The 24260-nt window shown below is 49.0% G+C and overlaps 1 protein-coding gene across 12 annotated transcripts in view; it reads right to left on the reverse strand.

Moving 5' to 3' along the window:
* Positions 1-24260, reverse strand: part of LOC105499905 (calcium voltage-gated channel subunit alpha1 A) — a 433831-nt gene that overhangs the window by 56134 nt on the left and 353437 nt on the right. For all 12 annotated transcript variants that reach the window (XM_011710610.3, XM_071087276.1, XM_071087269.1 and 9 more), the window contains 7 exons: positions 24034-24093; positions 22503-22609; positions 8807-8906; positions 7241-7401; positions 5326-5463; positions 2949-3150; positions 476-640 (listed from right to left, as the gene is read on the reverse strand). In XM_011710610.3, coding sequence (XP_011708912.2) covers positions 476-640; positions 2949-3150; positions 5326-5463; positions 7241-7401; positions 8807-8906; positions 22503-22609; positions 24034-24093 — 933 coding nt within the window. The remainder of the gene's footprint in view (positions 1-475; positions 641-2948; positions 3151-5325; positions 5464-7240; positions 7402-8806; positions 8907-22502; positions 22610-24033; positions 24094-24260) is intronic.

A 24260-nucleotide genomic window follows, 5' to 3' on the forward strand; every position in this document is an offset into this window, starting at 1 on the left:
CAAAGTTCTGGGATTACAAGCATGGGCCACCGTGCCCAGCTCCCTCATTTCATTAATCAAACATTTATAGAGAGCTTCTTGTTCCGTCCGAGCCAGATCCTTGTTGGACTCTAGGAATTCTGGGGTGAGGTCCTCACAAGTGGGTGGGGGGCACCGTCGTGCAACCTGATGCTGATTTTTGTGGTAGGCGACATAAAGATAGGATGCCTGCTAAGACAGGCACCTCAAGCAGTCTTGGGTGATCAGGGAAGGCTTTCTGGAGGAAGAGGTCTGCAGGTACAGCTGGGAAGAAGCAGCTGGCCAGGGGGAGTGGTGGGAACTATGTGTCAGGTAGAGGGAACAGCAGGAAAAAAATCTCAGAAGTGGTCCAGAATGTGGTCTGTCTGGGAAACTGCAGATGGTTTCATTTTACGAGGGTAGAGGCAGGAACGAGATGGGGCTTAAGCAGTGCTGGGGGTTGGTGTAGGGCGCTTACCTTCATCATAAGCACGATGGTGTTGAGGGCGATCATGGCCATGATTGTGTACTCGAAAGGCGGAGACACCACGAACTGCCACATGCGGTACTGGAAGCTCTGCTTGTTCTGCGGCATGTGTCGGGTCAGCGGCTTGGCGCTGATGGCGAAATCGATGCAGGCCCTCTGCGGGAGAGAGGCCAGTGGTGAGAGTGGCAGAGGCAGCAGGAAGGTGGCTGTATACCGGGCACCCTCTGTCTAACTCAAGTGCTTCTGCTTGAGTCTCTGCCTCTCTTGCCCCCAGCCAGGATTCCTGGGCTCCCTCCTCCTTCTCACCATTGCTTTCTTTCTTTCTTTTTTGTTTTTTGAGACAGAGTCTTGCTGTATCACCCAGGCTAGAGTGCAGTGGCACGACCTCGGCTCACTGTAACATCCGCCTCCCGGGTTCACGACATTCTTCTGCCTCAGCCTCCCGAGTAGCTGGGACTACAGGTGCCCGCCACCACGCTCGGCTAATTTTTTGTATTTTCAGTAGAGACGGGGTTTCACTGTTAGCCAGGATGGTGTTGATCTCCTGACCTCCTGATCCGCCTGTCTCAGCCTCCCAAAGTGCTGGGATTACAGGTGTGAGCCACCGCGCCTGGCCCTCACCATTGCTTTCTTATCTTAACAGCTACAGTTGCTTGAAACGTCACCATCTGCCAATTTTGCACTGACATTTCCCCATTATTGCATGGCTAATGCAAACATGGGAAGTGGGTACTATCAATGACCTCACTTTGCAGATGACAAAAATAGAGGCTTAGAGAGGTTAAACCACTTGCCTGAGGTGACACAGCTACCAAGTGTGCCAAATCAAACTGAAGCCTAATCCTTCTTTCCCTCCCTCCCTCCCTCCCTTCCTTTCCTCCCTCCCTCCTTCATTCCCTTTTTCCTTCCTTCCCTTCATTCCTTCCTCTCTTTCCCCTTTCCTTTCTCTCTTCTTCCTTCTTTCCTTCCCTCCCTTTCTTTCTCCTTCCTTCTTTTCCTCCCTCCCTCTCTCCTTCCCTCCCTCCCTTCTCTTTCTCTCTTTCCTTTCTTCCTTCTTTCCTTCCTTCCTTCCTTCTTCCTTCCCATTCTCCCTCCCTCCTTCCTTCTTTTCTTTTTCTTTTTTCTTTTTTCTGACAGGAGCTTGCTTTGTCACCTAGGCTGGAGTGCAGTGCAATCACAGCTCACTGCAGCCTTGACCTCCTGGGCTCAAGTGATCCTCCCACTTCAGCCTCCTGAGTAGCTGGGACTACAGGCATGCACCACCACACCCAGCTAATTAAAACTTTTTTTTTTTTTTTAATCATAGAGATGGGGTATCACTATGTTGCTCAGGCTGTTCTTGAACTCCTGGGCTCAAGCAATCCTCCTGCCTTGGCCTCCTAAAGTGTTAAGATTATAGGCGTGAGCCACTGCGCCCAGCCCATTCTTTCTTACTGAATACTTTGCTGCTCCTTCTTCTCTTCGAGGGAGAGAGAGGGAGGAATAGTGGTTATTAAGTCTTAAGGGTCAAGGGAGCAGAGGATATATTCTAGGTCCTCTATTTAGCTTGAATGATGCCAGAGAGGCAAAGAGTCATGTCTATACTCTCTGGTAGACTGGGGACTGGATTTTCTTTTGTTTTCTTTTTCTGAGACAGGGTCTTGCTCTGTTGCCCAGGCTGGAGTGCACTGGCATGATGATAGCTCACTGCAGCCTCGAACTCCCAGGCTCAAGCAGCCTCCCGTGTTACTGGGACTAAAGGTGTGCACCATCATGCCTGGCTATTTTTTTTTGATTTGTAGTAGAGATTGGGTCTTGCTGTGTTGGCCAGGCTGGTCTCAAACTCCTAAGCTCAAGTGATCCTCCTGCCTCAGTTTCCCAAAATGTTGGGATCACAGGTGTGAGCCACCACACCTGGCTTGGCTTTTCATTCATAAATATTCACCACCCTTCACTAGGGGAGATCGTATTTCCCCACTCCACTGACATCAGAATGGATGTGTGACTTGCTTTGGCTGATGAAATGTGAGCAGAAGTGACATGTGTCATTTTTGAGTACAAGCATGAAGAGCTGAGCCTCAGTCTGACATACTCTCTTTTTCATCTGGAGCATCTCAGAGGGAGGCTGCTCTGCCGCTCTGCCAGCCTGGGAACCAGAAAAAAGATGACAAGCAGAAGATCCACAACTGATCTCAACATGCAGTGTGAGCAAAAAATAAGTCCCTTTATGGATATTTAGCAATGAAATCTGGGGTTGCTTGTTACTGCGGCACAATCCAGACTAAACTGACTGATACATACACTATATGACTTGTTTCCTCTGGAACTCCATGAAGGACTGCCCTGAAGCCCTGAATTTGGTTTGGAGGATGCCTCTGTTCTCTCCCCTAGGTGCCCCTAGAAATGGGTTCCTGGGTGTTGTGTGTGTGTGTTTTAAAGTTTGTGTCCCCAGTTTTTAAAGGACAGATGGAATTGGAAGTGGCACCTCATTTTTCTCCAGGCTGTATTCCTCCATCATCTTGTCCCCTTGCTCCTGGAAGGTGATGATGATCAAGGCCACAAAGATATTGACAAAGAAGAAGGGGAACACCACAAAGTAGACGACGTAGAAAATGGACATCTCCATGCGGTACCCGGGGCTGGGGCCCTGGTTCTCAAAGGTGGCGTCCACTGAGTGCTTGAGGACCCTGAAAGGAATGGGGCAGGGAGAGGGAAGGAACAGGAAGGAGAGAGACAAGGACCCAAGGGGTGATAAGGAAGGAGGAGAGAGGGTGGAAGTAAGATGGCGGAACAGGAATAGAGGGAAATGAAAAAGAAATTTAAGTAGTCACTGTTTTTTGAAAGCTTGACAACAATGTCAGTTATTTCTTAATTTTAATTTCTTTTTTTTTTTTTTTTTGTATTTTTAGTAGAGACGGGGTTTCACCATGTTAGCCAGGATGGTCTTGATCTCCTGACCTCGGGATCCGCCCGCCTTGGCCTCCCAAAGTGCTGGGATTACAGGCGTGAGCCACCATGCTCAGTCCAATTTTAATTTTTTGAAATGGAGTTTTGCTCTCGTTGCCCAGGCTGGAGTGCAATGGCGTGATCTCAACTTACTACAACCTCCACCTCCTGGGTTCAAGCGATTCTCCTGCCTCAGCCTCCTAAGTAGCTGGTATTACAGACATGCGCCACCATGCCTGGCTAATTTTTTTGTATTTTTAGTAGAGACGGGGTTTCACCATGTTGGTCAGGCTGGTCTTGAACTCCTGACCTCAGGTGATCCACCTGCCTTGGCCTCCCAAACTGCTGAGATTACAGGTGTGAGCCACCACACCCAGCCAATGTCAGTTATTTCTACTGCAGTGCATGAAGGGCTTGCTGTGTGCTGGAAACAATATTCAACGTTTCATTCCCACCTGCTCAGCAACCCTCTCAGGGAGGTTATTACTGGCTCCAGTTTGCATATGAGGAAACTGAGGTTCGGCAATTTAAAGGGACATGCTGAAGATCACCCACTTAGAAGTGGCCAAGTTAGGATTTAAAGACAGGTTGTGGCAATGGAGGGAGTGGAGGTGGGTGTATGAATGTGGAGTGGGTATTTGAGCACAGGTGGTGGTGGGTGCTGAGGAGGTGCAATGAGGATATGTATGAGAGTAGGTAAGTGCACAGCAGCTCTGTACAGTTGTGCAGGTTGTGCACTGCTCAAAGGCTGTGTCTAAGTGTTACTTTCACATGATAGGCATGATAGACTTGTGTATTCATGATGACAATTTTTTGGCAGGTGGCCCTCCAGTGCCTTGTTTGAACAAAATCATTTAAGTCTATTGCGATGATTTTCAGACAGATGGAAGTGAAGTCTGTTGAGAAAGGGGTGTTTTAAAAAACTTTGCTCAAAGGGGCCTTGTGGGTTAGCACTATTCCCATGTGTGTGAGTACTGGATGTGTGTGAGGGTGGGCAGAAGAGCATGTTCAGGTTGGCATATTTGCTGAGAGAGGGAGGGAGGTGAGGATAATGAGGGTACATGCTGGAATCTACCAAGCTTCTGGCCTGGTATTTCCAGACCTCTGAGAGGAAGACTACGACTTGGACAAGGTGAGGGAGGGAGGCATTTGTTTTGGGTGCGAATTAAGGGGGTACTGAAAATCCCAGTAATCAAGATAATCTTTTGCTCCAATATTTTTAAAAATCAAAATTAATGCAAAAAGTCCATGATGAAAAAATACCAATTTCTTCTTCTTTTTGTTTTTTGAGATGAGGTCTCCTTCTGCTGTCCAGGCTGGAGTACAATGGCACAATCACAGCTCACTGCAGCCTTGAACTCCTAGGCTCAAGCAATCCTCCCACCTCAGCCTCCTGAGTAGCTGGGATAACAGGTACGAGCCACCACAAATGGCTCAAAATTTTAAATAAAGATGAAGTCCATGATTCAGCCTCACCTTTTTTTTTTTTTTTTTTTTTTTTTTTTTTTTTGCGGGGTGGGGAGGAGGCCATAGTTTTGCTCTGTCACCCAGGATGAAGTGCAGTGGTGCAATCTCGGCTCACTGCAACCTCTGCTTCCTGGGTTCAAGGGATTCTCGTGTCTCAGTCTCCCGAGTAGCCGGGACCACAGGTGTGAGTCACCATGCTTGGCTGTTTTTTTTTTTTCTTTTTTTTTTTGTATTTTTAGTATTTTTAGAGTTTTGCCATGATGCTCAAGCTGATCTTAAACTCCTGGCCTTAAGCAATACACCTGCCTTGGCCTCCTAAAGTGTTGGGATTACAGGCGTGAGCCACCATGCCCGGCTTCCAAGACCATTCTTATTGCTAAGCTCTCAGGCCCTTTATCCTCCTGCTCCCTGGGGTTCCTCCTGGGTAGGTTTCTAGTCGGGCCACTTACTGTGGCCAGCCTTCTCCCGTGGACACGGTGAAGAGGGTCAGCAGAGCCCACAGCACGTTGTCGTAATGGAATTCATACTTCTTCCACTCCCGATCTCGCGCCTTCACCTCATTCTTCTCGTAGAGGAGGTATTTGCCTCTGCCACAGAGAGTGGGGACTGTTAGCAAATGGGAAAGAGGGGCCGTCTGGCACTTGTCTTTGGTTATCAGAGACAGGGGGAGGGAAAAGAAGAGGGGTCCACCAGCCTAGGCTGCGTCCCTCAGCCTGGGAAGCAGTGGCTCCCCGCCCTGCCACCATGTGTCCCTGTGCTTCATGGGGGATTACGTGTGCATCTACTTTGAGATAAATCCATGGGTGATGGCATGACCTTACTCCTGGTGGGAGAGCTGACCCAGGGCCCAACGCTTCCAACGTGATAACTTCTAGTCCTCGGGGTGAGAGCCTCAGGCTTGCTGGGGGTGGGGTGGGGGGAGTTTAGGAGGAGGCAGAGAGGCACAGCGGACATTCACAGGTTCATCAGGCTAAGGGAGGTTGCTACTCCTTTTCAAGGCAGGAAACAAGGGTTAGTTCCAGACTCCTACCCAGACATCTGGCATCCTCCTAATTTCAATAAATAGCCATCAAGATAACAACAGGCTATCACATGTTGCAAAATGCCACTTTACACTGATAACAATATCACTATATATACACACACATATATATACACACATACACACATATATATGTAGTGTGTGTGTATATATATGTGTGTGTGTATATACGTGTGTGTGTGTGTGTGTATATATATATATATATTTTTTTTTTTTTTTGAGACAGAGTTTCACTCTGTTGCCCAGGCTGGAGTACAGTGGCCCAGTTTGGGCTCACTGCTAGCTCTGCCTCCCGGGTTCACGCCATTCTCCTGCCTCAGCCTCCCGAGTAGCTGGGACTACAGGCATCTGCCACCATGCCCAGCTAGTTTTTTGTATTTTTAGTAGAGACGGGGTTTCACCGTGTTAGCTAGGATGGTCTCGATCTCCTGGCCTCGTGATCCGCCCGCCTCGGCCTCCCAAAGTGCTGGGATTACAGGCGTGAGCCACCGCACCCAGCCTATATGTATATATTTTTGAGAGGCAGGGTCTCACTCTGTCACGAAGGCTTGAGTGCAGTGGTACCATCATAGTGCATTGCAGCGTTGAACTCCTATGTTTAAACAATCCTCCCGCCTCAGCCTCCCAGGTAGCTGGGACTACAGGTGTGTGCTACCATGCCCTGCTAACTTTTAAAATTTATTTTGTAGGGATGGGCTCTCATTATGTTGCCCAACCTGGTCTCCAACTCCTGGCCTCAAGTAATCCTCCCACCTCAGCCTTCCAAAGTGTTGGAATTACAGGTGTGAGCCACTGCACCTGGCCTCTTACCTAACTTATTTGGCAATGAAACCTGATCTGATTGGACATGAAGCTCTTTATACTTGTTATTTACTCCATTTGGTGTGAATACACATTTTATGGCAGAAATATTGTGTTTGATTATAGGGCTGCCTCAGACCCAGCTGAGGATGTCATGTCCGACATGGGATGTACACAGTCCAACCTTTCTAAAATCTCAAAATATTCTTAACTTTAAAACACATCTGCCAGTAAAGATTTCAAGTAAGGAACTGTGGACGTGTATTAATATCCCTCACATGACAAGGGCGGTGACTGAAAGGTCAAGTAATTTGCTTATGACTCATCCTGTGGCTATGGGTGGTGACTCAAATTCTAAAACTGGTTTTCTTTCTACCCAAGATCCAAGCTGGTTGCAACTGAGTCACTCCCAAGGCTCACCACTTCTCCAGTCTCTGAGCCCAAGTGGCCGATGCCTCTAGCCACTTCCCCCCTGCCCACCTGCTAGTTCCATGGGAATGTGCCAGAAAGCTGAGACCCACCGACAATCTTTCTCAAACTCCTTGGACTCGTCAGTGCAGTGGAAGAACTTCCCCTTGAAGAGCTGCACAGCCACCACGGCGAAGATGAACATGAATAGCATGTAGACGATGAGGATGTTGAAGACGTTTTTAAGCGAGTTCACCACACAATCAAACACAGCCTGTGGGGTGGGGTTGACAGAGAACATGAGGGGCTGAGGACCTGCCCAACCTTCTGCCTCCAGTGGCCCATAATACCAGAATACTGCCATTATCATTCCCATTTTTTTTTTTTTTTGGAGATGGAGTCTTGCTCTGTCGCCCAGGCTGGAGTGCAGTGGCACGATCTCAGCACTCATTGCAAACTCTGTCTCCCGGGTTCACGCCATTCTCCTGCGTCAGCCTCCCGAGTAGCTGGGACTACAGGTGCCCACCACCATGCCCAGCTACTTTTTTACATTTTTAGTAGAGACGGGGTTTCATCGTGGTCTCAATCTCTCGACCTCGTGATCTGCCCGCCTTGGCCTCCCAAAGTGCTGGGATTACAGGCGTGAGCCACCACGTCCAGCCACTATCATTCCCATTTTACAGGCAAGGTCATAAGTCAAGTCCCTAGGGTAAGGCCCCCCAGCTTTCAGAAATAAGTGTTGGAGAAGTTGGACTCAATCCTGGCATTCTATGGAACTAAAACTCCCAAATGGGATACCAGAGATGCTTTTAAGTGATACAAAGTGAGCCCAACACAGAAAAACAAGGTAACAAAGTTACTTCCTCTCCAATTCTCTCAGTCCTTTTGAGTGAAGGAGAAATTGCTACTATGTTAACACCTACCATTGACACTTTCCCTCTTTAACCAAGAAAGAGCAGTTGTCAATGCTCAAAGCCTTGGGCAGGCACCATATTTGGTTAGATTTCAATAACAGTATCTGTTTTCTTCTTTAATTTTTGATAGAGACAGAGTCTAACTATGTTGCCTAGGCTGGTCTCATTCTCCTGGGCTCAAGCAATACTCCTGCCGTGGTCTTCCAAAATGCAGGGATTACAGGTGTAATTTGATTTAAAGAAACATATTACATAAGAGATAATACTGGGGACCCTCAGGTGAAGCATACACTGAAAGTGGGTGCTCTAATGACTGGATTTTATTTCCTTTAATTTTTTTTCTTTTTCAATGACAGACTTTTGGGAAATGCTGGTTCATGCTGTTTTGGAATGGGAGCTATTAGAGCCTAGAATAGGTAGATGAAAAGTCAAAATTTTATGGAACAAGAAATCTAGTTCCTGCTTCCCAGATCACGATTATACCCTTTCAAATCCATATGATGCCTTCATGTGAATTAGAAAAAGGGATCTTAACTATGAGACATTTCATCTAAAGAAAAATTGTCATAATACACAGATTTTAGATCAACTCACTTTACTGCCATCTGCTGGGAAGTTGTAATAATACAAATATCCATATACGATGGCTAGGATGTTATCAGCACCTCCTTTAATGTGTTGTCCTTGAGCAGTGTGCAACCTGCTCAACTGTACATGATAACCGTGACAATCCCCCCACCTCACCCCACCATCTCTCAATCTCACCTTGAGCTTTGGCAACCGCTTGATGGTTTTAAGAGGTCGTAGCACCCGGAGGACTCGGAGGGATTTAATCGTGTTGATGTCTTTTCCTTTGCTATTGCCACTGTGGAGGAATGTTAGGGTGGGGAGAAGGGAAGAGAGGAAGCAGAGGTCAGGTTGGGTAGGGGGCAGCCCACAGCTCCATGGGACCCTACCCTCCCAGGCCTAGAAGTCTGGGGTGAGCTTGGCACAGCCCTGCCCTTCCTGGTGAAGAGTGGTCCGTTTCACCTGTTAAGCTTGGGCTCAGGAGCCAGTAAGTAGGTGGCTTTTTGTGGTTCTGGTCCCAGGGTTGGTTGAGGGCCCTTTGCCATCTGGCTGGGCCTCAGCAGCTGCATGGAGTGTCCCTGAGACCCAGCACAAGGGAGTTGGCTGATTCCCCACCCCCATTTCTGCATAGCTTTTCTTCTCTTTTTTTTTTTTTTTCGAGACAGGGTTTGGCTCTGTCACCAAGGCTGGAGTGCAGTGGCACGATCTTGACTCACTGCAACCTCCGCCTCCTGGGCTAAAGCCATCCTCCCACCTCAGCCTCCCAAGTAGCTGGGACTACAGGCACATGCCACTGCACCCGGCTAATGGTTTTGTCTTTTTTGTACAGATGGGGTTTCACCACGTTGCCCATGCTGGTCTCAAACTCCTCAGCTCAAGCAGTCTGCCCTCCTCACCCTCCCAAAGTGCTGGGAATACAGGTGTGAGCCAGTGTGCCTGGTCACAGCTCTTTCTCTTTTTTCTTTTTCTTTTTTTTTTTTGAGACGGAGTCTTGCTCTGTCACCTGGGCTGGAGTGCAATGGCGCGATCTCGGCTCACTGCAAGCTCCACCTCCCAGGTTCACGCCGTTCTCCTGCCTCAGCCTCCCAACTAGCTGGGACTACAGGCACCCACCACCACGCCCGGCTAATTTTTTTGTATTTTTAGTAGAGACGGGGTTTCACCATGTTAGCCAGGATGGTCTCGATCTTCTGACCTCGTGATCCACCCACCTTGGCCTCCCAAAGTGCTGGGATTACAGGCGTGAGCCACTGCACCTGGCCCCCCTGTGTATTCTTTTTAAAGGTGGTATCAGTGGGCTCTTCAAAAAATGGGATTTTCTCCCCCTTCCAATGGGATTCTGGAAGATGCTTAAAGTGGCCCTTATACTAAATCTCTCCTCCCCTACCGTATTCCCTGAGCCCGCAGTGGGGAAAATAACCGCGTGCTGCTCCTTTCAGATGCTGATGCGGCTGCTGCCATGGTCTCTGCTGCATTGCTCCAAGGCGCTCTGAGCCCATCTTTGCCAGAGAGGACCGCACAGAAGTTCAGTCCAAGATCTATTGGAACTGAGCTTAGCAATGCAGACCCCAGAGATGCCATGACACCCTTGGCCAACCATGACTCAGGCCCCCCAAAAGGAGGGTATCGAGTGGGACCATGAATAGCTTGTGGTTCATGGCACTCATGACCCATCCAGTTGTCCACACCGGAAACCTGAGAGTCATGTTCAACTGCCTGTCCTCTATCCCCGTCCCCAGTGGGTCACCTTCCTTAACACACCACCATCCGTTCCTGGGTGACATCCCCCATCCCCCATCTCCCAGCTTGCTCCTCATTCCCTTGTCTCTCTCTTCTTCCATGTTTTATGCACACAGTGGCCAAAGCCAATGACCATGTCACTCTTTCTCTTGCTCAGAATTCTTCTGGAGCACCTGAATTCTTAGAAGAGCAAGCACGAACTTCTGGGCATGGCATTCAAAGCTCTTGGAAATCTAGCCCAACTTACCTTCATCTTTGCATTCTCATTTATTGCTACATATTTCAAGCCCCAGCCACGTTCTTTTGCCTCTGTCTGCTTATGCATATACTGTTCCTGTTGCTAGAAATGACCCTCCTCCACTTCTCCAGTCACAGAACTACCCGGTCCTCAAAGCCCAAATTACATGTTGCTCCCTCCGACAGCATTTCCTGATTGCCCACCACTGGCTCCTGCCAGCTCCCATGTGCTGTTTCGGAGTTAATCTTGTTTCTTCAATCTCCGGTTTTAGACAGAAAACTCCTCAAAGGCTTATAGTGTAACAGTGCAATTTCTTCTTCTTCTCTGTGTTCATTTTCCCTTTAATCTTTTTTTTTTTTTTTGAGATGGAGTCTTGCTCTATTGCCCAGGCTGGAGTGCAGTGGCATGATCGGCTCACTGCAACCTCTGCCTCCCAAGTTCAAGCGATTCTCCTGCCTCAGGCTCCCGAAGAGCTGGGACTACAGGCATGAGTCACCACATCCGGCTAATTTTTGTATTTTTAGTAGAGACAGGGTTTCACTGTGTTGGCCAGGCTGGTCTCGAACTCCTGACCTCAAGTAATCCACCCGCCTTGGCCTCCCAAAGTGCTGGGATTACAGGCGTGAGCCATTACGCCCGGCCATTTCCCCTTTAATCTTGATTCTTGTCCCAGCCCCTAGTCTGCGCCTCGCAGGTGGTCTCAGGACACGTGAATGCCTCCAGATTGGAGTCTTTGGGTGGGGGGGGGTCACCTAGAAAACATCTCCCTACAGTGACCTCCGGAGTCATGAGCAGAGCTGCCCCCAGAGACCCCCATCACGATGTGTCTCAGTATCCAGTGTAAAAACATCACTCTTCACACCATTTGCTTTTTTAAGGACTCCATTCTTTCGTTTTCAGGGAAGAAAGAAGAGAATTGTATTTTAGCCTGCTAGGCAGAGATATACTCCAGGATTCAGCAGTCTGAACATTTTTTTTCTTTTTAAAACCGTCATCATCATTATCATCTCAAGGCCGTGCCCCCAGGTGTGAGATACACGTTGGACAGTCACTGAGATAATTTTGGGCAGAACAGGGGTACAGATTAAATAATTGGATCTCAGAGGGACATAATCATTTCTTTTTCTTTCTTTTTTTTTAAAATTATACTTTAAGTTTCTTTTCCACATATCTTTCAGACGTTCTGCTTTTGCTAGAAAGGAAGCCGCAGGTAGATGCTAATAGGCCTTTAACACCTCGCTAACACTTAGTAATTTTCCTTTTAACAAAGAGCACAGCTTGAAGGCAACAACATTCTTTGATTTCTGTTAGATTTACTTTTTTTTTTTTTTTTTTTTTGAGACAGAGTTTCGCTCTGTCTTGTTTTCGCTCTGTCTTGTTGCCCCGGCTGAAGTGAATGGCGTGATCTCAGCTCATGGCAGCCTCTGCCTCCCGGGTTCAAGCGATTATTTTGCCTTAGTCTCCTGAGTAGCTGGGATTACAGGCATGCGCCACCGCGCCTGGCTAATTTCGTATTTTTAGTAGAGACGGGGTTTCTCCACGTTGTTCAGGCTGGTCTCGAACTCCCGATCTCAAGTGATCCGCCCGCCTCGGCCTCCCAAAGTGCTGGGATTATAGGCATGAGCCACCGTACCTGGCCTAGATTTACTTTTGCAGTTGCAGATTTATCTAAGGTTAGCAACGCTGGTTGTAAGTGGATAATATAGTTTCCTTTTTTTTTTTTTTAAATTAAAGTAATGGAGTCTCGGGGTAGAGTGCAGTGGTGCGATCATAGCTCACCACAGCCTCCAACTCCTGGGCTCAGGTGATCCTCCAGCCTCAGCCTCCCAAATGGCTGGGGCTGCAGGCATGCACCACTGCACCTGGCTAAAGTTTCCTTTTGAAACGAAAGTTTAGAATACGTGTTGATAGAAAAAAAATGTCAAGGAACCGTACATCCAGGTTGCACATGGAACTGGCTAAAATCTTGATGTCCCAAACAAGTGATATTTGGGAACACGTCTCCATGGGTGTTTTGCATCTCCTCATCTGAAAACGATTCCATGTTCATTTTATTTTTTTTAATTTTTTAATTTTTTTTTTGGGGGGGGGACAGAGTCTCGCTCTGTCACCCAGGCTGGAGTGCAGTGGCATCATCTTAGCTCACTGCAACCTCCATCTCCCAGGTTTAAGTGATTCTCCTGCCTCAGCCTCCTAGGTAGCTGGGATTACAGATGTGCACCACCATGCCCAGCTAATTTTTTGTATTTTTAGTAGAGATGGGGTTTCACCACGTTCGCCAGGCTGGTCTCAAACTCCTGATCTCAAGTGATCTACCTGCCTCGGCCTCCCAAAATGTTGGGATTAGAGGCGTGAGCCACAGTGTCCGGCCCACTTTCATTGCTTCTGACAACTGCTCCACCCAGCTTGCCTATTGAAACTGAACCTCTGCCCCTTCTGTTCTCTGCAGGAACTGGTGGGGCATGGGCGGAGGCACTGGCAGGACCCTTTGGGATGCCTCTTTCCCAGGGAGTGAGTTCTGGTCATTCGAAGTGACAGGACGGCGGCGGCAAGGACACAAGGCCACGGAAACAGGCCCAGAACTAACGAGGCTACACCAGAGGACAGATCATGAGACAGAATATGAGAGAGAGAGAGAGAGAGAGAAAGAGAGAGAGAGAGAGGGAGAAAGAGACTTTACCGTGCACTGCTCCTGATGATGTGGCATCGGAGGGAGAGACAGATCGTAAGCGGCCTCAAGAGAAAGAACACAGAACACGCACGTACACACACGCACCCCTGAGCACCCCCAAGTCCCGCCCGGGCACCAGGTGTGGGAGCCTCAGGCTCATGGCGCTGGCAGATGTCCATCCTTCCATCTAGAGGCTGCCCCCACCTCTGTTCAGTTCCCCGCCCTTGGCAGGCCCCTGGCACTGCCCAAGAAAGCACCTAGGAAAGCCAAATTTCCAGGTAGCAAGACAGCTGCAAAGCTGTCAGTTACTGAAGGCGAATTCACCACGGAAAGTCACTGCCAAGAGCCGGAGAAACCCCTCTTCTCCAGGCATTGTGGAGCTGCAACGTTTCAGAATGTCTTAAAGGTTGTGAACTTTGAAGTTGAGGGGACCTGGGTTTGAATCCTGATTCTGCCTCTCGTTATCCTCATCTGCAAAACAGGCTCAGACTGGGCGCCGTGGCTCACGGCTGTAATCCCAGTACTTTGGGAGGCCGAATTGGGAAGATTGCTTGAGGCCAGAAGTTCGAGGTCAGCCTGGGCAACAGAGGGAGACCCTGTCTCTTTCTCTCTTTTTTTTTTTTTTTTGAGGTGGGGTCTCCCTCTGTCGCCCAGGCTGGAGTGCAGTAGCGGGATCTTAGCTCACTGTAGCCTCAACCTCCAGGGCTCAGGTGGTTCTCCCACCTTAGCCTCCCAAGTAGCTGGAAATACAGGCAAATTTTTCCATTTTTTGTAGAGACGGGGGTCTTGTTATGTTGCCCAGGCTGGTCTCAAACTCCTGGGTTCAAGTGATCCTCCTGCTTAGGCCTCCCAGAGTGCTGGGATTACAAGTGTGAGCCACTGAGGCCTGGGCAAGACTCTGCCTCTTTAAACAACCAACCAACCAACCAACCAACCAACCAACCAACCAACCAACCCAGGTCTGTGGAATTCTGATCTTTGATTAACAATAGCTATGGCTTTGGCTTTGCTCTTTATGGAGAGGTCAGCAAAGAGTTCTGACTTGGGATGGGATTGGAAGCAACTCTGAAGTCCTTTGAGCAAATGCAGGCCTGGAGAAAGCTGTCAGCACCTGGCAGCTGGTCCTCTCATGACTCATTGTTGGAATCAGGCTTGGGGATCATTAGGAACCTTCAACAATGACTGGAGATCCAGGTTAGAAAGACTTGACCAGCATAGGAATGGCAGAAACCCTGTCACCAAACAGACTCTATGGAATTTTCCATCCACGACCCCTTTGGAAGTTAGTGATTCTTTTTTCTTTTCTCTTTTTTTTTTTTTTGAGACAGAGTCTCACTCCGTCGCCCAGGTTGGAGTGCAGTGGCGTGATCTTGGCACTTACTGCAAGCTCCACCTCCAGGGTTCACACCATTCTCCTGCCTCTGCCTCCCAAGTAGCTGGGACTACAGGCGCCCGCCAACCATGCCCAGCTAATTTTTTTTGTATTTTTAGTAGACATGGGGTTTCACCATGTTAGCCAGGATGGTCTCGCTCTCTTGACCTTGTGATTCACCCGCCTTGGCCTCCCAAAGTACTGGGATTACAGGTGTGATCCACTGCTTCCAGCCGTGATATTTTTTAAAACACAGAATGGCTTAAATGTCTACAAATATTCCCAGTGGATTCTCCTCCACACCCCCTCATCTCCTTTTCCTGTAGTCTGACTTGGGATTCTCAAACTCAGTATATCTAGGAATTATTGCATATGTAGAATCATATAGATTCTACTTTTTTTTTTTTTTTTTTTGATGGAGTCTCACTCTGTTGCCAGGCTGGAGTGCAGTGGTGCGATCTTGGCTCACTGCAACCTCCACCTCCCAGGTTCAAGTGATTCTCCTGCCTCAGCCTCCCAAGTAGCTGGGACTACAGGCACGTGTCACCACGCCCAGCTAATTTTTGTATTTTTAGTAAAGATGGGGTTTCACCATGTTGGCCAGGATGGTCTCGATCTCTTGACCTTGTGATCCACCTGCCTTGGCCTTCCAAAGTGCTGGTATTACAGGCATGAACCACTGCACCCGGCCTTATTTTATATTTTTAGAGACGGGGTCTTGTTGTGTCGCCCAGGCTGGAGTACAGTGGCACCATCATAGCTTACTGCATGCAGCCTTGAACTCCCTGGCTCAAGTGATTCTCCCTCTTCAGCCTCCCAAGTAGCTGGGACTACAGGCGAGAGCCACCACACCCAGATTCTTTTTTTTTTTTTTTTTTTTGAGACGGAGTCTGGCTCTGTCGTCCAGGCTGGAGTACAGTGGCCGGATCTCAGCTCACTGCAAGCTCCGCCTCCCGGGTTTACGCCATTCTCCTGCCTCAGCCTCCCGAGTAGCTGGGACTACAGGCGCCCGCCACCTCGCCCGGCTAGTTTTTGTATTTTTTTAGTAGAGACGGGGTTTCACCGTGTTAGCCAGGATGGTCTCGATCTCCTGACCTCGTGATTCGCCCGTCTCGGCCTCCCAAAGTGCTGGGATTACAGGCTTGAGCCACCGCGCCCGGCCTCACACCCAGATTCCTTATGGATGATCGAGGGAGTTTTCAATGATAGTGATTTTTGCTGAATCTGCTGACTTTAGGTTTAATATGGGAGTCTTTTGAACATCACTGCATTTGCCTGTGGGAAGACAGCACCATTTTGCTATTTTCCAGATGAGGAAGCTGAGGCCTAGAGAAAAAGAGTGACTTGCCCAAGGGCAGGCACACAGCTGGGAAGGCAGACTGAGATTCAAACCCAGGTGTGGGTATCTTTTACTCTAATCTTCTTTCCATTTCATCACACTCAAGAAAAATAATGCCTTCAGGGGTGGGGGCTGTTTTGAAGATGCGGATCAAAAGACAGCAGCCCGAGGGCTCCATCTTTGGCTTCCTGACCGTTTGGCTCCTGGGTATGCAGAAGCAGCTTGATCAAGGCGCTCTGCCAGCTGCAGTCCTGCCTTTGGGGGAGGAGCAGCCGGGCCAGATGGACTCTTGGCAGTGAGGGCAGGATCATGATCCGCCAGCTGCTGAGAAATGTCAGTTGGCTGCCCCGATGCATGGGCACAGAGCGTGATACCATGTGTGATGGCTCATGAAATGGGGCGTTTATGGTGGACGCATGGACACAAGGGTACACAGTCAGTGAATTGAGCAGGACACACACACACACAGATATCTGGGTGAGGGGCAGGAGGGGTGGACATCTTCAGGGGAGCTTCAACACATCCCTTGGTGGGACCACAGGGATATTTTCCCATATCGGAGACAGGGCCACAATCACAGCACTGGGGGAGGAATCCTTGCTTTGACCCCAACAGGCCAGAACAGCAAGATTCCTTTCAACAAGGAAGGGAATAACCTTCTGCTCCCTTCCCCTACTCCCTTCTCCTGGATCTTGCAGCCCTGCCAGGCCTCAAAGAACCCAGGCAGGCCGGGCTGCTGCGTATCATTCTGCGCACCGTGAGCCTCCGTATTCAGGGTTGGGAGATGGGCAGCATCTGACAGCTGAACCCAACCTCAGTGATCCTGTCGGACTTACTTCCCTCCACAGTCCCTCTGGGCCACAGTTTCCTCATCTAGACGGGAAAAGCTGAGGCACAGAGAGGCTAAAGGACTTGCACATCTACAGAGAAATCAAACAGACCTGGAGGGACCATTTCCTAAAACAATAAGGTCAATCTAAAACTTGTTGGGACTCTCAGCCTTGTCTATGAGGGAATATGCACACAGGACAGACAAAGCAAGTTAAAAGACCAGAAAGGAAATAAGCAGAGGACCCGGGGTGGGGGGCAGGGAAGTTCAGCAGTCAGGCTGAGAACCTCAGAGCATCCCATGCTCCTTCCAATGTGCCAACTATCTGATACAAGGAAAAACAATAAGCAAAGTCCTCATAGGGTGAGAGACCTTCTCAGGCAAAAGAGGCCAGAAACCTGCAACCAGGCAAAGATTCCAAAACTTTTCTTGGGGAAAAAAGCAGTAGCTCGAGTAGTAGCTCCTATTCTGGCTTTATAGCAGTTTGGCTCTTAGGTGTGCAGGAATGGCTTGATCAAGGCACCTGGCCAGCTGTGCTGGGCCTGCAGCCCTGTCCTGGGGGAGGAATGGCAGCACCAGATGGACTGTTGACAATGGGGTGGGGAGGATGTGGTAGGGGTGAGGTTTGAGGGTCTCCTCTCTCATCCCTTTGGCCATCATATAAAGATGCTCCCTGTTGGACTCATGTCTGTCAGCTCTTTCAAAACCCTGGGAGAGTCCTAGGCACTTGCCAGGATCTCACTGGCAAAATCTCACACCTCCCAGTTCCTGCATGATCTATAAGCCTGCCAGGCTTGACAGCATGGCCTGAAATCCCTATTCAGATCCTTTTCTTGCATAAGAATTAAAACAACAATAACAACAATAACAACATTCAAAATGAATTTTCAAAAGTGCAGGGTGGCTTTATGCCTGTACCCATTTCACAAGAACAATGTAAAAGCTTGACTCTGCAAACAGGCTGCCAAATTCATGTGAGTTGTAGGCCAATTTTGAATGCCCTTGTATAACTTGATATTTAAAAAGAAAACTCAGAAATTAAAAAAAAAATCAACTCCTTATGGCAGATTACTTTGTAACACAAAGAATCATTCTGCTATTTTTTTTTTTTTTGAGATGGAGTCTCGCTCTGTCACCCAGGTTGGAGTGCAGTGGCACAATCTTGGCTCACTGCAATCTCTACCTCCTGGGTTCAAGTGATTCTCCTGCCTCAGCCTCCCGAGTAGCTGGGATTACAGGCGCTCCCCACCACACCCAGCTAGTTTTTGTATATTTAGTAGAGATGGGGTTTCACAATGTTGGCCACAGTGGTCTTGAACCCCTGACCTCAAGTGATCCACCTGCCTTGGCCTCCCTAAGTGCTGGGATTACAGGTGTGAGCCACCGCACCCAGCTCATTCTGCTAATTGATCTCTGGTGGAAAATAATTTTTGGTTCATTTTTGCAGATTAGCTTTGTTTAAAAGAGGAGGCTAATTGTACCTCCAGGGAACCTAGAAACAGCATGTTGTAAACAATGGCCCATAATGGCAAAAGCTCAACGATTGAAAGACTTGCTCCTAGGCCCTTTGAAGGTCATTCCCCTCCCTAAATTGTGATGGTCAACTTGGAGGATGTAGGTGGGACAGTCACTTCCTCAGCATTTTTTTTTTTTTTGAGACAGAGTCTTGCTCTGTTGCCCAGGCTGGAGTGCAGTGGTACAATCTCAGCTCACTGCAACCTCCACTTCCCAGGTTCAAGCAATTCTTCTGCCTCAGCCTCCCAAGTAGCTGGAATTACAGGGGCCTGCTATCACGCTTGACTAATGTTTGTATTTTTAGTAGAGATGGGGTTTCACCATGTTGCCCAGGCTGGTCTTGAACTCCTGACCCCAGGTGATCCACCTACCTCAGCCTCCCAAAGTGGTGGGATTACAGGCATGAGCCAGTGTGCCCAGCCCTCCTCAGCATTAAAGTAAGTCAGCTACAACAGAGGTCTGAGAGGAAAGTGACACTGGTGACCTGAATGGCTTGGGCTTGGTACCACTTATCTGTGCCACACTCAGTGGTGGTCACTGGGAGGATTCACAGGATAAAACCCACTCCCCTGGGCACAGGTGGCCAAGGTAAGCATTGTTTGTGGACAGGTGGATATGACAGACATATTCATCCCACTGCCTGTCCTGGTCCCCTGAGCTGTCTGCCACCTCTTGAGCCCTAGGAATCTTGGAGGCTGCTGGGCAGACCCTGCCCCAGAGGAAAGGGGTGGGGGTGCCTGCCTGAGCATGTCTTCCTGTGTCCTGGGCTCTGCCTGTGTCTGAATACCACATCTCATCAGAATGCAGTGGGGGCCAAGTCCCTGATTCCAGACCAATGACAGAGGGTCAGCTTTCTTTCCAAGCTACATGATCCAAGTGAGGCTCACATCACCCAAGGACGTAGGCCAGGGTCATCAGCAGTGTGGGGAGTGAGAAAAAAAGAGAGGAAAAGAGAGAGAGAGAAAGAGGAAAATAAAAAGATAGAAACTGAGAGGGGGTAAAAGGAGAAAGAAAGTGGAGGGAAAAAGGAGAGACACATAGAAAGAGACAGAGGGAGGGAAGAAGAGACAGGGAAGAGAGGAGAAAGGAGGAAGAGAAAGAGGGAGAAAGAAAAGCAGGGGAGAGGGAGGGAAGTGGGTGAGAGGCAGAGAGGGGTCGAGAAACCCTTAGGTTATTTCCATAGGAGAAGGATTCATTCCAGGCTGAGGGTGGTAAAACATTTTGGCTTTTTAGGATTTAAATTTTCTCAGAGTCTAGCATGTCTACCTTGCACATTGAAGGACCTGCTTAAATAGGTGATGGAGGGAGAGAAAAGTATACTTTATTATAATACATTCTTTTTTTTTTTTTTGGAGACAAAGTCTCACTCTCTCACCCAGGTTGGAGTGCAGTGGCATGATCTCGGCTCACTACAGTCTTCGTCTCCTGGGTCCAAGCAATTCTCTTGCCTCAGCCTCCTGAGTAGCTGGGATTACAGGTGTCTGCCACCATGCCTGGCTAATTTTTGTATTTTTAGTAGAGACAGGGTTTCGTCATGTTGGCCAGGCTGCTCTCGAACTCCTGACCTCAGGTGATCCCCCTCCCTCAGCCTCCCAAAGTGCTAGGGTTACAGGCATGAGCCACCGTGCCCAGCCTATTATAATACATTCTTATGTACACTGTTTATTAGCTAAAAAAAAAATCATCTTTTTGGGGGGGCAGGAACAGTGCTAACTTGATAGGGAACAAATTGTATCTCAGTTTTATTTTACATTTCTCTGAATTCCAAGGGTTGATTTACCTCAATTTTTACTAGTTGCCAGCATTCTATCAGATTTCTGTTTATGTCCTTTGCCCATTTATCTATTGAGGAGGACTGTTTCTTATTGACTTGTAACTGCTTTTCATATTTTAAGGACATGGACTCCTTGTCTTATTTGTCACAATCTTTATCCCCTAATTTGATGTGCATTGTATTTTGTTTTATTTAATTATTGATTGATTTACTTTTTAACCTACAGAACAGCTTGCTAAACCTGTTTTTTTGTACTCATCACTATTAAAATTATTCAGTAACCATATAAAGAGTAATACTCTAAATAGCGAATTCATTGATTTTTAACTTTTAAAAAGTGTTATTTTTTTGAGACAGAGTCTTCCTGTGTTCCCCAGACTCGGCTGCAGCATCATGATTTCAGCTCACTGCAGCCTTGACCTCCTGGGCTCAAGCAATTCTCCCACCTCAGCCTCCCATGTAGCTGCTACTACAGGCATACTACTATGCCTGGCTAATTGTTTTTTTTTAAGAGATGGGTTCTCTCTATGTTACCCAGGCTGGTCTTGGCCTCCTGGGCTCAAGCAGTCTGCCTGTCTCAGCCTCCCAAAGTGCTGGGATTACAGGTGTAAGCCACCATGCTTTGCTCTAGTAGTTAAATAGATACTAGAGGGTAGTAGTCAAAAACTTTGAGGAGAGGGAAGGAGGTGGGGAGGGAGAGGAGGAGAGAGAAAAAGAAAAGAAGAGTAAGTGAACAAAAAGAGAGAAGAGAGAAAGAGGAGGAAGGAGTGAAAGAGAAAGAAATACAATCAGCCTCCCAACCTTCATGACAGATCTCCAGCTCTGAAGCATCCAGAAACTCTGGAGACTTTTTGTTCTAACACGACTTGACCTCATTGTGTTCCCAGAGAAGAATCTAAGTGTGGCCTACTTTATAGCCCTTCAACTGGAAACGGGCCGCCATTTTGGTCCTCCTGACAAACCAAGTCCTCATTGTTTGGTGAGGGAGACCATTCAAGGGCCCCTCCAGATCGGCTGAGGAGGAAGCCCCTGATTTTCTCACTATGGGAGTGAGTGGGTCAAGATCCTTTCAAAACCTTTCAGGGAATGATTCACCATGATGGGCACAGCCGGGGTCCCCAAGATTTGTTTCTAGATTAAAGACTTATTAGATGTTTCTCATCCTGCTCCAAATGTCTAGAACTTCAGGAATGTACTGCTAAGTCTGCTATCAGGGCCTTAATGGCTAATGGCCACTCAGCTGTTGGGTACCATCTTGAAATAGTCACCCAGAACTTGGGGGCCATTTGGAAATGGTTGCCCTAGAACTTGGGTGCCATTTTGGAATGGTTACCCAGAACTAGGGTACCACCTTGAAATGGCTGCCCAGAACTTGGGGGTCATCTTGGAATAGCCACCCAAAGCTTGGGGACCATCTTGGAATGGCTACCCAGAACTTGAAGGCCACCTTGGAACTCAGGGACCATGTAAGAATGGCCACCAAGAATTTAGAGGTCATCTTATCATGGTAGCCCAGAACTCAGAGGCCATCCTGGAATAGCCACCCAGAACTTGGATGCCACCTTGGAATGGTTGCCCAGAACTTGGGGGCCACCCTGGAACTTAGAGGCCATCTTACAATGGCTGCCTAGAACTTGGGGCCATCTTGGAATAGCCACCCAGAGCTTGGGGGCCATCCTGGAATGGATACCCAGAACTTGAAGGTCACCTTGGAACTCAGGGACCATCTAAGAATGACCACCCCAAATTCAAAGGCCATCTTGGAATGATAGCCCAGAACTCAGGCGCCATCTTGGAATGGCCACCCAGAACTTGGATGCCATCTTGGGATGACTGCTAAGTGTTTGGGTGCCATCCTGAAATGGCTGCCTACAACTGGGGTGCCATCTTGGAGCTGCATGATGACACATGACCTTTCAGAGGACAGAGAATCCTAGGACTGCCAGGAGAAGTGAAAGACACACAAAGGGAGTCACCGGGTCTACAACTACGGGGCCTTCAGGCACAGGGAGGGGGTCAGAATTCTCATGCACATTCATTTCCTAATTGTCTCTTTAGGGACTTTCCAAAGAGACAGCGGTTTAGGTTGCACTTGCGGAGCAGTAGGGGGATGAGATGTTCCGGCGAGGCTAGTCTACGGAAAGCAGCACAGCAAGGGGCCCGTGATGTGGCTGAGGACCGTTGCTGTGCGAGGAGGTAGAAGGTTGGGGCGGGGGGCGGGTCCCTTCTTCCTCCACGGACGTCATGCAAAAAGCCAATCGAAGCTCTTCCTGGTGGCATGCTGATATCTCACAGGTCCCCAGAGCCCACACACCCATTCCCTAGACCCTGAGAACACGTCCTGTAATCCGATGGGTGGCCCCAGGCTGGGGGTTGGGAGAAAAGAGGCAAGTGGAGGCCTCGAGAGGAGACTTACGTGAAGGCAAAGGCTACCAGGGCCCCACTGACCACTATGAAGTCGAGAATATTCCAGAGGTCACGGAAGTAGGCACCCTGATGCAGGACGAGCCCCAGGTCGATCATCTGTTGGGGAAGAAGAGAGGGTGCTCAGAACCCCCACCTGATCCCCACCCTGGGGTGCTGCCACCCACTCTCTAGCCTCTCGGGGACAGGCAGGGAAGCCAATGAAGCCACCTCATCTTGCAGGGATGGGCAGTGGCCAGAGGACTCCGGGGAGGAGTGGGGAGCTCCTGCCCCATGAGGCGGCCCCTCTTTGCCTAATGGAAGCCAGCTCTGGCTTGCCGGCTCATAGATCCAAACTTTGGGGCCCTCTTTGAAGCCTCTTTGTCCCAAATCCCTCATGGGTGGCTCTATCAGCAAAGCTCACTGGCTGTGTTTCCAGAACCTTCCAAGAATCTGTCCACTTCTCACCTCTTCTTTGGTCACCAGCCTGATCCCCTCTCATCATCGCTCATGGGATGGGGACCAGTGTGATCATCTGCTCACAGGTTCTCTGGCTTCCCACAGATGCCAGAGGGCAAGGGTCAAGTCCCCCCTCTGCTCAGAACCCTCTAGGGCTCTCACCTCACTCAAAGTAAAAGCCAAAGAGCTCTCGCTCTCTGTGATCCTCTGCACAAACTGCCCCTCACCTCCCCGTTCTCATCTCTCTGTCCTTCACTTCCCCACTCTTCTCTCGCTCTGCCCAGCCACACCAGCTTCCTTGCTGCTCTTCAAACACATCAGGCATTTCTTCTTCTTCTTTTTTTTTTTGAGACGGAGTCTCGCTCTGTCGCCCAGGCTGGAGTGCAGTGGCCGGATCTCAGCTCACTGCAAGCTCCGCCTCCCAGGTTTACGCCATTCTCCTGCCTCAGCCTCCCCAGTAGCTGGGACTACAGGCGCCCGCCACCTCGCCCCGCTAGTTTTTTGTATTTTTTAGTAGAGACGGGGTTTCACCGTGTTAGCCAGGATGGTCTCGATCTCCCGACCTCGTGATCCGCCCGTCTCGGCCTCCCAAAGTGCTGGGATTACAGGCTTAAGCCACCGTGCCCGGCCCACACCAGGCATTTGTAATCCTCCGGGAGACTCATCCTCTCGAGGTACGGCATTCTTGAAGGCTCAGAATCTCCTGGAACCCTGGCTCTTTTTTTATTTTTTGACAGGATCTCACTCTATCACCTAGGCTGGAATGCAGTGGCATGATCTTGGCTCACTGCAGTCTCCACATCAGCTCATCGCAGCCTAGGCTTCAAGAGATTCTCCTGCCTCACCCTCCCGAGTAGCTGGGACTACAGACATGAGCCACCACGCCTGGCTAATTTTTGTATTTTTGGCAGAGATGAGATTTCACCATGTTGGCCAGGCTGGCCTAAAACTCCTGATCTCAAGTGATCTGCCCACCTCAGCCTCCCAAAGTGCTGGGATTACAGGCATGATCCACTGTGCCCAGCCCTGCACTTGCTTAAAAAAAAAAAAATTACCGCATGTTCTCACTTATAATCTGCACTCACCTTGATCACCATCTCAAAGGTAAAGACACCTGTAAAAACGTAGTCAAAATATCGCAGCACCTGTTGGGGATAAAAACAAGAGGGCAGTGGATCACTGGCCTGTTCCAGCAGCGCCCCGGTAAAACTAACGATTGCCCGCTGGGGAGCAGAGTCTTTACCCAGAAGAGGAAACACAGCTGCTATATACAGTTGGGCAGGGTGTGCACTGCACAAGGGCCCCTCCCATC

Source organism: Macaca nemestrina, chromosome 20 (assembly GCF_043159975.1).
Source record: "Macaca nemestrina isolate mMacNem1 chromosome 20, mMacNem.hap1, whole genome shotgun sequence".
Taxonomy (NCBI): Eukaryota; Metazoa; Chordata; class Mammalia; order Primates; family Cercopithecidae; genus Macaca; species Macaca nemestrina.